The sequence below is a fragment of the Carassius carassius genome, chromosome 17 (assembly GCF_963082965.1).
Source record: "Carassius carassius chromosome 17, fCarCar2.1, whole genome shotgun sequence".
NCBI lineage: Eukaryota > Metazoa > Chordata > Actinopteri > Cypriniformes > Cyprinidae > Carassius > Carassius carassius.
Window position 1 is genome coordinate 7,748,761 of NC_081771.1, and position 12,158 is coordinate 7,760,918.

Here is a 12,158-nt window from a genome sequence, read left to right on the forward strand (position 1 = left end):
TAATGACTGTGAAATGAAGAAATCAAGGGGTGCAGTCTATGCAAATGGTGCGCTAAGCCATGTGAAAAATGGGCCGCATATTAAGACGTGACACCCGTGTGTTTGGGGTGTGTGCTTGTGCTTTACTTTGATCCGAGCACCACATATCCATTTTGGTTATGAGTTTATAACACATTTAACCCCATCTTTGTAATATTGAGTGTATTTAGGAAGCTGTTCTGTTATTTTTTACTTAGGGTGGTCTGAAATAGGTGGAGACCGTGCAGAGGTCAGAAAGAACAGACTCAATTACGTTCATCGAGACGGGACAAATTCAAACCCATGTCAGCGGTTCTGAATCAGATGCAATTGGGGTAACCTTGGTGAAGGGAGACTGTCGCCCTAATGTCTGGCCAATCAGGAACAGATGTGAGACATACATCTGCGATCTCACACATGCTCGCTAAAACACGCTGGGGATATGTTAACAGTTGCTAATGCCCGCCACTATCAAGTTCAGCACAGACGTGGTTTGTCACCCATTGTCACGAAGGAGATTTTAATGGCGTGGAGTATCATAGAGAAAAGCTGACACTGAGACACATGCGTGTACTGTATTCACGCAGCCTCTCTTCTAATTAAAGACCCCTGTCAACAACGTGAGGACCCTCTCAATGTCATCACGTCATTTTCCTTTCCGGCCATAATATGCTCACCCTTTTAATTCCGCTTGAGCTTGTTTCTGTGCCCTTTAATGTGTGTTTTGATATGGGTTTTTTTTTTAGAGAGGGACCTTTTTTTCATACACCTGAATTGTATTTGACGAAGTAACGAACACAGCGCACCCTGCATTGACACGGTTAGATTCGTGTTAATTGATATTCAGCGATTTTAAGTTTATGTACACAACGAAACGCTATACCAGAAGAGTTGTGACCCATTTTAGTGAAGCATCGCAGGGACAAGATGCTTCACGCTGATGAAGAGGGTGGAAAACAATCATGAAAAAAATGACAATACAAAACGTATTCACGCAGTCACAAGCAAAACACGGACAAGCACTCCAGAATAATTACCAGTGGCCTTGTCAGTGGAGTGGGACGTTTGATGATGTGGTTGTTGGAGTGTTTGTGTATGGGTTTTCTCTTTGTATCTGTCAGTCTCCCATCAGTCAGTGCAGCTTTGGCTTCTCATATCACTGCTTCTGAAAGCTCCTCAGGTGGTTTTAGAGAAACAGATCTTGATCTCTTGTTGGCACATTCTTCTGGTGACAGGCTACTGATAGGACATGTGATATGTTATCTTTAGTGTATTGTATTGAGCTTATCCAGATGTCATTGTATTCATGTGTCTGTCCTCTTCCTGTGTTTGTGTAGGTCCCAGTTTCTGTTGCTATGATGACACCACAGGTCATAACTCCTCAGCAGATGCAGCAAATCCTCCAACACCAAGTTCTGAGCCCCCAGCAGCTCCAGCTGTTACTGCAGCAACAACAAGCACTGATGTTACAGCAGGTACTGGCTCTCATTCTGTTTCTCCTTCTGTTTGAATGTTTCAGACATTACTCAGGCTTTGGCAAAAATATATTGTACATTTATAGTGCTTTCAAATGATTAATTGCATCCAAAATAAAAGTTTTTGTTAATATAATATATGTATGTGTACTGTGTATATTAATTAAGTATACATAAATACACTCACATACATGTATATATTTCAGAAAAATGTTATGTTTATATATATATATATATATATATATATATATATATATATATATATACATGCATAAAAATAAACATGTAAATATTTTTCAAATATGAATGTGTGTGTATTTATATATACATAAAAAATATACACAAAACACACATATATGGTACAAACAAAATAATCACTATTAATTGTTTGACAGCACTAGTATATTACAAGAATTTACATTTAATCATAAAATTAATTATTTAATTATTTGAAAAAGTATATCATTATATATATATAGTCATAATATAATATATAATCAATTTTAAAGTAGGGACAGCAGCAATATGATAAAAGATGTTGCTGTATTAATAACATTATATTTATTACTAATAGTAATCACAGTGGTCCTTATGGAAAGTTATAGTTTTGCAATGATAATAATAATTAATAATGTTAATACAATAAAAATTATTACAGCATGTAATATACGCTGTTATTCTAGATCATCTCTATTGAGACGTGCATATTTCAACCATTTTTCAGTGTCTTGAAAAATTGTCTTGATGACCATCAAATGGGATCTTTCAGACGCATTAATGAAGCAATTCTATGGTAAATCTGTGACACATGACTCAAAGAATTCCACACATTCGGAGTATGTTTGATGTGGATGTTCTCTGACTGTAGGTTCTTCCTGATTCTCAGGAAATTTGTGAACTATTTTCTGGGTGGTTTTGAAGCATGAGTGAGGGATGCAACTTGCAAAACTCCTTCCTCATGCACATGTTTTCTGATTCCAAGCAATAAGTAGTATTATGCAACAAATATTTAATATAAAGGATTTTAGGTAATGTGTTGTACTGTAGCAAAATGTCTTGTAAAATAAATAATTAAATAATTGTAAGGATCTAAGTAAGTAAAATCTGTTTTGTAACATTATACTTGGGCTTTAGGGAAAAAAAAATAAAACAACAGAAAAACCGATGAGGCTTCTTTAATTTATGACTCTGTGTGACTTTGCAGCAGCAACTCCAGGAGTTCTACAAGAAACAGCAAGAACAACTCCACCTTCAGCTCATCCAGCAGCAGCATGGCAGCAAACAGCAGAGTAAAGAGGTATGCTGACTGTATTACTTTACACGTACTGTACACTCAGCCCTGGTGTTCATTACCTGCCCCCAGTGTATCCAGCAGCTGTTTCCCACCAGCAGAAGTACAAAAGCAAAACCATTCCAGCGCCACGGTGTCATCTTATTTTGAGCTTTGACAAATAGGAAGAACCTTTTCCTGCTCTTCTATTTCTACATATCTATTTCTACATGTGTAAAAATATAACCAGCAGTAAACACAAATTTTTTGTGCTTACCAGAAATAAAATGTATCTGATGTGACGTTGCCTTTCCAATATAATAGAGAGAAAAAATCTCACTGACCCAAACTTGTGTGAAGAGGAGTATGTTTTGACAGACTGTTGTCACATTCTGTGTTGTTAATTGGCCAAAAAAAAAAAAAGACTTGGTTAGAGCACATTTTTTCAGTTAACCCAAGTAGAATTTCTGCATTTTCAGTATGTATTTAGTGGAAAAATGTGCTGTTTTGTCACAGTAAAATGTATTAAATCAATCTAAAAGTGCAATCTTATTTGCCAAAATATTCAATAAACAATCTTTGCGATTCTACAAGAAATCTGTGCACAGAATCCATATAGATCCTTTTGTGAGCGCTCTGTGTATTTATATGTGTGTACACAATATGACCAGAGTGAAGGGTATGTGCGGTTTCCCCATTGACAGCAATATGGCACAGTTGTAGTATATCTGAAGTGTTCTACCTCTTTGTCTTTTTCTGTCTTCCTTCGTTTCAAGGCTGTATCACCAGCTGCTTTTCTGGCTGCTCTAATGACAGCAGGATAAGGCAATGCTCTGGACAAAGAAACGATTATTGCACGGTCAAAAGCAGTTCAAAGACAATCAGAGTTTCACTTTTTAACTTCCCCACAGAGAGAGAGTGCATAAATGAAGGCAAATGTTGTAAAATACACACACACACACACACACACACACGTTCTCACATGCTTACTTCAAAGTCCCCCAGCTCGCTAATTAATGAACTGGGGGCTTCAGTTTGGACAAGTTGTGGTGCGTTGCCTCCATAAATCAATGCGACAGGACTGTTTCTCTTGCCTCTGACAGAAGCTGTCACTCTTACTCTCTATCTATCTCTCTTTCCCTCTCTCTGGTGTCAGAAGGACAGACGAGGGGAAGGGGACTCTAGAACGGGAGGGGGGTTGAAAGAGGGAAGGTGGAATCGTCAAAAGGAGAAACAATTGATCAGCTGAATGGAACGTGACGAATAGGAAGAAAAACACCATTTTAAGGAGTATTATGTATGATCACAGGAATTTGATGCAGCCCTCGAGAGGCTCTCTTCCGTCTATGCGTGTTTTTCTCTCGCGCGCTCCCTCTCTCCGCCTCCTTCGGCTTTCTCTAGCACAGCCTTCAAAAGATGGAATACGAATTGTTGCAGCGACTCCCCCCACGGGGGTCAGACAATAACCCCACGCTGCTGCTTTGTGCCTCTTTTATTTAAAAGACAACAAAATTTCTTAGGTTTTCAAAGATTTTTAACTTTGGATTGGAGGCGAGGCAATAAAAGGGCCTGCCAGCGTCAGTCTGGATCATGTTGTCATCTGCTCTGTTCTCGCCTCTCTCGCGTGCCACTCCGAGTTAACCTCCCGCTCGCAAGCCGGGCCGGCATTAGGTTGACTCGTGCTCGTGTGCCGAGGAAGATCTTGAGGGGCCCAGGCTCTCCTGCAGGGTGATTTACAGATGAAAATGAACACCCTTTATAATACGGTTCAATTTATTAACATGCAATAGATATCATGATCTAATACTTTATGAAACACTTGTTAATAATTGCATTTTTAAATGTACATTTTTAACATTTTAACAAGTTTTATAAATTAACATTAGAATAATAAATGCTATAAAATAATAATACGACACTTAATGCATTATTGTAAATGAATTGAACCTTATTGTAAAGAGGTTAGTGCCCAATTTTTTTACAATTTAAGTCAGCATGTAACAGAAGTTCGTGTTCAGTCATGTTTTCCTCCTTATAGTGACATATTTGAGAGAAATGTTTTCTCAAATGAGAAAAAAATGTCGGACAGAACTTTTTTTGTCCTTTAGGAATTGATTGGGTTGTTCAGTGAGGGAATTTATTTTAATTTTAAAAAAGAATTTCATGGATAAATCACGTGTAATACACACTTCAATATTCCATAAACAATAAGAATTGTCAGTTTTGATATCACGGTGACTTTAAAGAGTTAATCGATTTTATTCATACATATGCTTAATTTACTTTAAATATATATATATAAAGAAACAATTTTGTTTTCACAGTCTTTCAGAAAAATTTTATTTTCTTTTTGCTGATGTTAGCCATTTGTTCACAATTAAGTTAAATCCCTCAGTTTTTTTATTTTGTGTGGTGTGTTTTAAACCTTTTAAAGGTTACAGCTCTTACATTCATTTATTTCAAAACCATCAACTTTTTGCTTTTAATTGTCCTGATGGTGAAAGAAAACACAATGGTACTGTGATCAGGACATGACCTGGAACTGAACCTTGCTTCTCAGTGGGAGCTCCACAGCTTGCATATGTTGCACTACCACCGCGCCAACCATTGACATTAAAGCCTCGTGATCAGGGTTTGAGCCGGGGAGAGAGAGAAAAAGAAACAGACCCGTGACAGGCAGATGAGGATGGGTGGACCATGAATGAGAGAGGAAAAAAGAGAGCGAGCACTTTATCAGGCTGTTTCAGATCTGTTCTGGGTCTAAAGGTTGACCTGTCCATGCCTGTGCTGCGGGACCTTTTTTGTGTGCCTTCTGTTCGGAGAAGTAAACACAAAGTGAAGCATCCTGTGTTTGGAAAGAGGGTGCGGCACAGCTTGGCAAAGCCACGTTTATTCTTTAATGTACCAACAAACACACGCATACACACAAACCCGTGACCCTCGGGGTCCTGTTTTTCACCTCTGGCCATCAGAAACCTTCAGAGGAACCGTCCCATGATTATAGCGGATGTTTAGCCATTGTCGTAATGCACTGAAGAGGTCATAAACAACAGTATAAGTGTTGAAAGGGGTTAACGGGAGGGTTCAGTAGCCCCATATCTTCATCACATCGCCCATTTGTTTTGACTGAGAGGCGATTGGGGATGTTAGCTAATTTCCTTCCATTTATCGTTCTGACGACGCAGCAGTTCGTTCGCCCATTCCTCCCTCTCCTTCTGTCTTTCAACACCCTCTTCTCCCTATTTCCTCTCCACTTTTACTAACCTTCCCCTTTCTTCCTCTCAAAATTTCCCCAGTCCTTTGCCACTTTCCTTTTTCATGAAACTCCATTCCATCTGTCCAGATGCGAGTAAGTGATATATTGCCATCTGTCTCCAAAAGAAGACACTTAAACCAAACTCCATCGAGATGTGATATACACTGCGATGCATGTCGTAGTAAAAACAATCAGTTTAATAAATTGTTAAACATTCTATCTAGATAAATCACATAAACTTACGTCAAATACAATAAATGCATAAAAATTATCCTGTTTATTTTGTGTGTAAATTTGCACACTTCACATTATAAAGAAGAAAAATCATAGCCTTGAATCTAAGTGTAGTTTTCTCTGACTCAGAAATTATTTTATGCAATATAATGAGAAAATAAATCACTATATATATATATATATATATATATAATGAACACACACACTGCTCAGCTCTCCGTTACTTCACAGCCCTGATTTATCCAAAGGAGACAATCGGTTGGCTCCCCTGGCTCTGCACTAACACGCTGCTGAATATTACAGAGCTCCTTTCAGTCACAGGTGTTTGTGGAGTTATGAATGGCCATAATTAAAATCCTGTGGCTCTTATTAGGAATGATTAACAACATTTCATTATTTGTCATGAGCCTCCCCGACTCCTTGTTAATTAAGATGGGACAGGAATGTGGGAATGTACCTGTCCACATCTCTTTGTGTGCGTGCATGCGTGTTTTGTGTGTGTGTGTTTATCAGCCCTGAGTGAATAAGTATGTTTGTGCACGTGTTGACATAATTGTTTGTGAGTGTGGAGATGATATGTAGACCTCTCATCCTCTCTCCGTCTCCCTCGGCAGGTGTCTGTGCAGCAGTTGGCGTTCCAGCAGCAGCTGCTCCAGGTTCAGCAGCTCCAGCAGCAGCATCTCCTGAGCCTGCAGAGACAAGGGCTGCTGTCCATTCAGCCCAACCAGACTCTGCCCCTGCACTCCCTCACTCAGGGTAAGCACAGACACATCCATCGCCCCTTAGGAGGATTTTCACACCAAGAGCAAGCAACAGAAATTGCAGACAAAATTCATATGAAAAGTTCAATAACATTAATCACATGATTACAACATGGATTTTCTCCTGCCTCAGAGAAAACATCACTTCTGTTCACACACTGCTTGCCTGCCATGGATTTTTATGTTTCCCATTATGTTTCTAATTTGTTTGTTTGTTTTGCAAAATCTGGGTTAAAAATGGGGATAAATATGGTTTTGTTATATTTATCAATATAATTATATTTATAGATATATAAATGTATGGGTTATTTTGTATTAGTATCTTCATTATGTTTTGCTAAATTTCAGGGCAAATTAATGCACTCCACATGACCAGATCTATAGGAATTAATTTTAAATAAATAATACATTTTTGTTGTTGAATGACCCAAAAAATTCTTCGGTGACAGCATTTTTTTAAGTGCAGGAAAATGTGTGGACAACATAAATTTCCATCAGCCTCCAAAAAAAATCACATCTTGTCACTCTGCTGGCCTGATATGGCTTTTTTGTTTGTTTGTTTGTTTGCCATGGTCAGAATATGTTTTATTTAATTTATTTTAATATTTTTTGCAAAGAAAAATTGGAATAGGCCTTTATATTCTTTGTAAATGATTTTGTGAATGTTTTTGTTGTTGTTCTTTCTTTAAGAACCAGAAAATGTCTCCTATGTTTCCACTCTTCCATCACATATGCATACAGTATATCTTTGTTTTATCTCTTTTGTCTTATGTTGGCTCCCCTTCAGCCCCTAAACATACTAGCACCATTGTTTTCTAACCTTAACCCGCTAAACTAGTGAAAGATTAATCACTTCACAAGCAGTCCATGAGTCAAAAGGTGTTTTTCCAGGAGGTGTATTGCTTTATTTTCCTTGTCATATTTACTTAAGGAGCAGCAAGAGAATGACAAAGACTGCATTCATACCGGTTTTGTTTTGAGTTTTGTTTTCTTTCTTTCGAAAGATGACCGTACCCTCTCTGGCTAAGACAAACAAGTCCATAACAAGATAAGGCCATATGAAGGCTGGGGAGGGGGTGCTTGGGTAACACGCAAATACAAACTGTGTTTGTTCAGTCTTGTTATTGTTTGATCAGGGCATAGTCAGAAAGCTGAGCCACTCAACATACCCACGTTGCCCTGGGGCTGGGCGAGGCGATGCTTTACGATGAGAAGCCACAGGCTAGTGTCAAACAGGAGGCCATCTCGGCAAAAAAAAACAATTGTATTACTCTAACAAGTGATTGAATGACATCTCAGAGCAGTCGGTACACAAGGATGAATGAAAGGCCCAATCAGTGGAAAGTAATGAAAAACAGGACAGGACACATGCTGATTTTCTACTGCAGAACACAAGATATTGTATGCATATATAATAAGTGTGCTTAGCAGTGAAGAGTGGATTATTTCCTAGTTTAGAACCTGTTTGTCTAGTATTGGTCCAAGATAGTGGATACACCTGATTGGGTAACCATAATAGTTTTAGAAATCCTTGAATTTTGTTGGTGGTTAAGTGTTTAGAAACAGAATACAAAAAAATATACAAAATCAGCCACTCTCATTTGAATTTGTTTTGGAACTTTTTTTTTTTATTCATCAATAGAATCAAATACAGTATGTTTCTTCAAGTGCACTTGTTTAAGCAACACTGTTCCTTGTCAGATGTCAACCTGAGATGTTTTACAGGTCGCATGGGACAGTAAAATTGGGTCCAAATTTGGCTTGCATGGGGGTAATTTCAAACCCTGATTAAAACACTTGTGTGTGTGTGTGTGTGTGTGTGTGTGTGTGTGTGTGTGTGTGTGTGTGTGTGTGTGTGTGTGTGTGTGTGTGTGTGTGTGTATGTGTCCTACACATTTTCTGCTTCACTGTTAAAAGTTATTGATGGCCTTTTTTTCTTTCACACTCCACTGCATTCTTTCATGCTCCAGCAGCCCAGTTTTACATTCGGAAGATGTAATCTACAAAATTCAGTAGTTAGCTAAGTAGCATTGGTGCGATAACTTATGTTACCTCCTTATGTGTGTGTGGCGATTATGCGCTTGGGCAAGCTACTAAGGAAGATTACCCGGCCAGTGACATGGGCTGAAATTGGCTTATTTATTAGACCCTCTATCTTTGATGTTTGAATAAAATCTTTTTACATCTAAGCTTTACATTTAGTGTCCAGGCACATCCAGTCATTTTCTACTAGATTTAAAAGACTGTTTACAAGTATGCAAGCTAGCATTCTGGCACAACGCAGACATCTGAGACTTCAATCAAAACCATGTGTTTTAGTCCGTTGTATTCAAGGTTGGATCACTTTTTGGACTTTTTGACTTAATGTTTTGGAGAGGGTCAACTGAAGTCTGCTATTAATTATAACAATGTGTTGGAAGAGATAAAAATCATAAACTGGGTCTAGTAAAAAAAAAAAAGGTGGATTTAGCAGTTTGAGTAATAGAGTGAGAAAACATACAAAACAGATAAATATTCAAGAAATGCAGACAGATGAGTTGTATTTGGTAGAGTCAAACCATTTCTCTCGTGCCACATACACAATGCATTAGGAGTACAATATTTTCACAGTTACACAGTTTTTGGGAGTAACAACCACATTTGAATATGGAGTGAATCCCCTAAATAGTCATTCTCAGTGTGAATGCAATACAGGAGTTACTCTGGATCCTTTGATAGTTGGAACAAGAAATCTTCTTTTTGGGCTTTTTGAGTTTTTTTATTTACTTGAAGAATTTTTAATCATTTTATAAGAATTAAAAAAAATAGCATTTTTGTTTTTTTAACATTGTTTACTTTTTCAGCATTTTGCTGAAATTTGGTGGGAAAATGAACATTATACTTGATAACACAGAGTTAATATCTGTTTTCTGTTTTTGGGTCGGGGGACTGGGAGTGAATCACATTCGTGAAGAACTCAATTTTATGTTAGCAGAATTGAATTAAGCAGAAGAGGCCTAGTCTTCTGCTTTGACTTTAAAGTCGGATGTGTGTTTGTCCCTCATCTTCCACACTATTAGTCCACTTTCATCCAAATCTGTGTCGTCCTACACACATGTTGTGAATCCTTCTAGTTCTGGTGTTCATTCGCATCCCTAGCCGCACATTAGTCAAGTTGTCTAGTCAAGTGCCACAGGACACCGACAAGACAAATTTGCAAATAATATGAAAGCAGTGAATGTGACCAGGCATGAAACGTGATGTGCGCGGACCCATCAGGGGACTCCGGACCCTTGTCCAGCCTCACTGGCAGTGATTGATCGACTGGCAGTGCGACACTGTTTAATAGCTTCTGTAGCATTAGGGAGGAACATATTTTAGGCCTTAGGGCTGCATATCAAAGGCCCCAGTGATCATAGCCCCTTTAACTGGAGGGAGAGAATATCTCTGCCTCACAGAACAATAAACTAATAGTAGTGTCAGTTTGCCCCCAGTGGCGTAGCGGCGGTCTTGTTGAGAAACACGTGGCTGCCGCTTTCCGTGGCCCCAGCGCACGACAGCATTTTTTATCGGGCTGCTGATGGGCCACGACTAATGTGGTTGTGAACCTTAAATCAACTTTCCGCTTGCTCGAACACGGTCACCAGGGTACCGGGGTACAAGGACAGGAAAAGGTTGAAGCAAGAGTTCGGGCCTCTGTCTGGGTGTCGCCGCTACCTGCTGCGGTAAAAATTGAGTTGCTTCGCCGGCGATCAGTCAAACGTCTCAATAACATCCATTTTTTAAAAGCACAAGTGTGTATCTTTGGCTTTTAATGAGAGAAGGTGCGTGGCTGAAAAATGACTTTAGGGCTGTTAAAGCGATCTGGAGTTTGCAAGACGGATTTAAGGACAAAGAACTGTTTTAATGCCGTGTGTTATCTGTGGAACGTCACATCCATCATCCGCTACTAAATGGCGATAATGCCGTGACGTTTGCCAGATCAGTTGAGAGGTCAGGCAAAGATATATGCAGACGATTTTGAGAGATACATCTGTGGGAAAGAGAGAGACGGGGGATGGAAACCAAGACTTAGAGTGAGATACAGACCTTCAGAGGAAAAAGGTTTATGGGGGGTGTCAGACACAACAAGACAGCTTCGTCCCACTCCGTTAGCCCTCTCATCAGCTCCCCCTCCTGTCTCCGGCTTGGATTCGTTTCAGTAAACAGTGGTGTCGGGGTCACCTGGACTTGTGGGTAATTGAGGGAGAGTGGGCCGCCCTGTCAAGCACATCGGCTAAAAATACATCGCACACTGTCGCCGCGCTCCAAGTGGGGGGAAAATGATTTTTCCTCTCTATGTCCAAACCCAAATACAATCACCAGTGCCATGACCTTCTTGAATCCACACGGACAAGTTTTCCCTCCCTTGCAATGACAACAGCAAAGACAAAAAGCAAGCGAGTTAACATCTTCAGAGACCGCTGTCAGAGTTTCACGAGGACGTTAAAACACTGCAAGATGGCAAAAAAAAGCCCAAGGAAGCGAAAGATGCCACGTGGCACGTGGGAAGGTTATTGATTCGTCCTGCAATAATTTCCGCTGGCTCTTTTATATGCAAACGAACTCGTGTGAATTTATGGCAGTCCTACCAGACTCATTTCACAGTTTTTAGTCTCTCTCGCTCTGTCTCTTTGTCTCTCTCTCTGGAGTCTTAGCCGCCTCATTAGCTTACTGCTCTCCATTACTGGCATAATTAAAATCTTTAGTAGCTTATCAAATTAAAAATATTTTCTGCTGATCGTATTGAGATCTTCACCTCGCCTTTATTTTGCCACAACAGGAATAAATTAAGACTAAGCGATTCTTGCACAAATGTATTACGCCGGAGCGCTTGAAAGAGGCCACTTCTAGTATCTGTAAAGAGAATTATTATGAAGGAGAGAGAATGAGAGAGCGAGAGGGGGAGGGGGAAACAAGGAGACAAATGAAGATAACCAAGACAAAAATTGCTCCCCATTTGCTTTCACTCATTTCGAAAATCGATTTAATTGTGATGTTAAGCGATTGATCCCCCACCACCCAAAACAGCCTCTTCCCGTTTAATTTCACAGAACATATAAAGAACTTTATAAAGTCACACAGTGGGTGCGTTCCATTCAGAATTCCATTCTTAATCCCTGTCA

The 12,158-nt window shown here is 39.3% G+C and overlaps 1 protein-coding gene across 17 annotated transcripts in view; it reads left to right on the forward strand.

Moving 5' to 3' along the window:
• The window catches only part of LOC132160902 (forkhead box protein P1-B), a 184,307-nt gene that overhangs the window by 143,486 nt on the left and 28,663 nt on the right, over positions 1-12,158 (forward strand). For 15 of the 17 annotated variants that reach the window (XR_009438085.1, XM_059570634.1, XM_059570632.1 and 12 more), the window contains 3 exons: positions 1,356-1,493; positions 2,698-2,790; positions 6,868-7,009. Coding sequence is in view for 16 of the 17 variants with exons in the window: in XM_059570634.1 (XP_059426617.1) it covers positions 1,356-1,493; positions 2,698-2,790; positions 6,868-7,009 (373 nt within the window). In the remaining variant the exon portion in view is untranslated. The remainder of the gene's footprint in view (positions 1-1,355; positions 1,494-2,697; positions 2,791-6,867; positions 7,010-12,158) is intronic. The other 2 variants (XM_059570643.1, XM_059570645.1) reach the window with 1 other exon arrangement.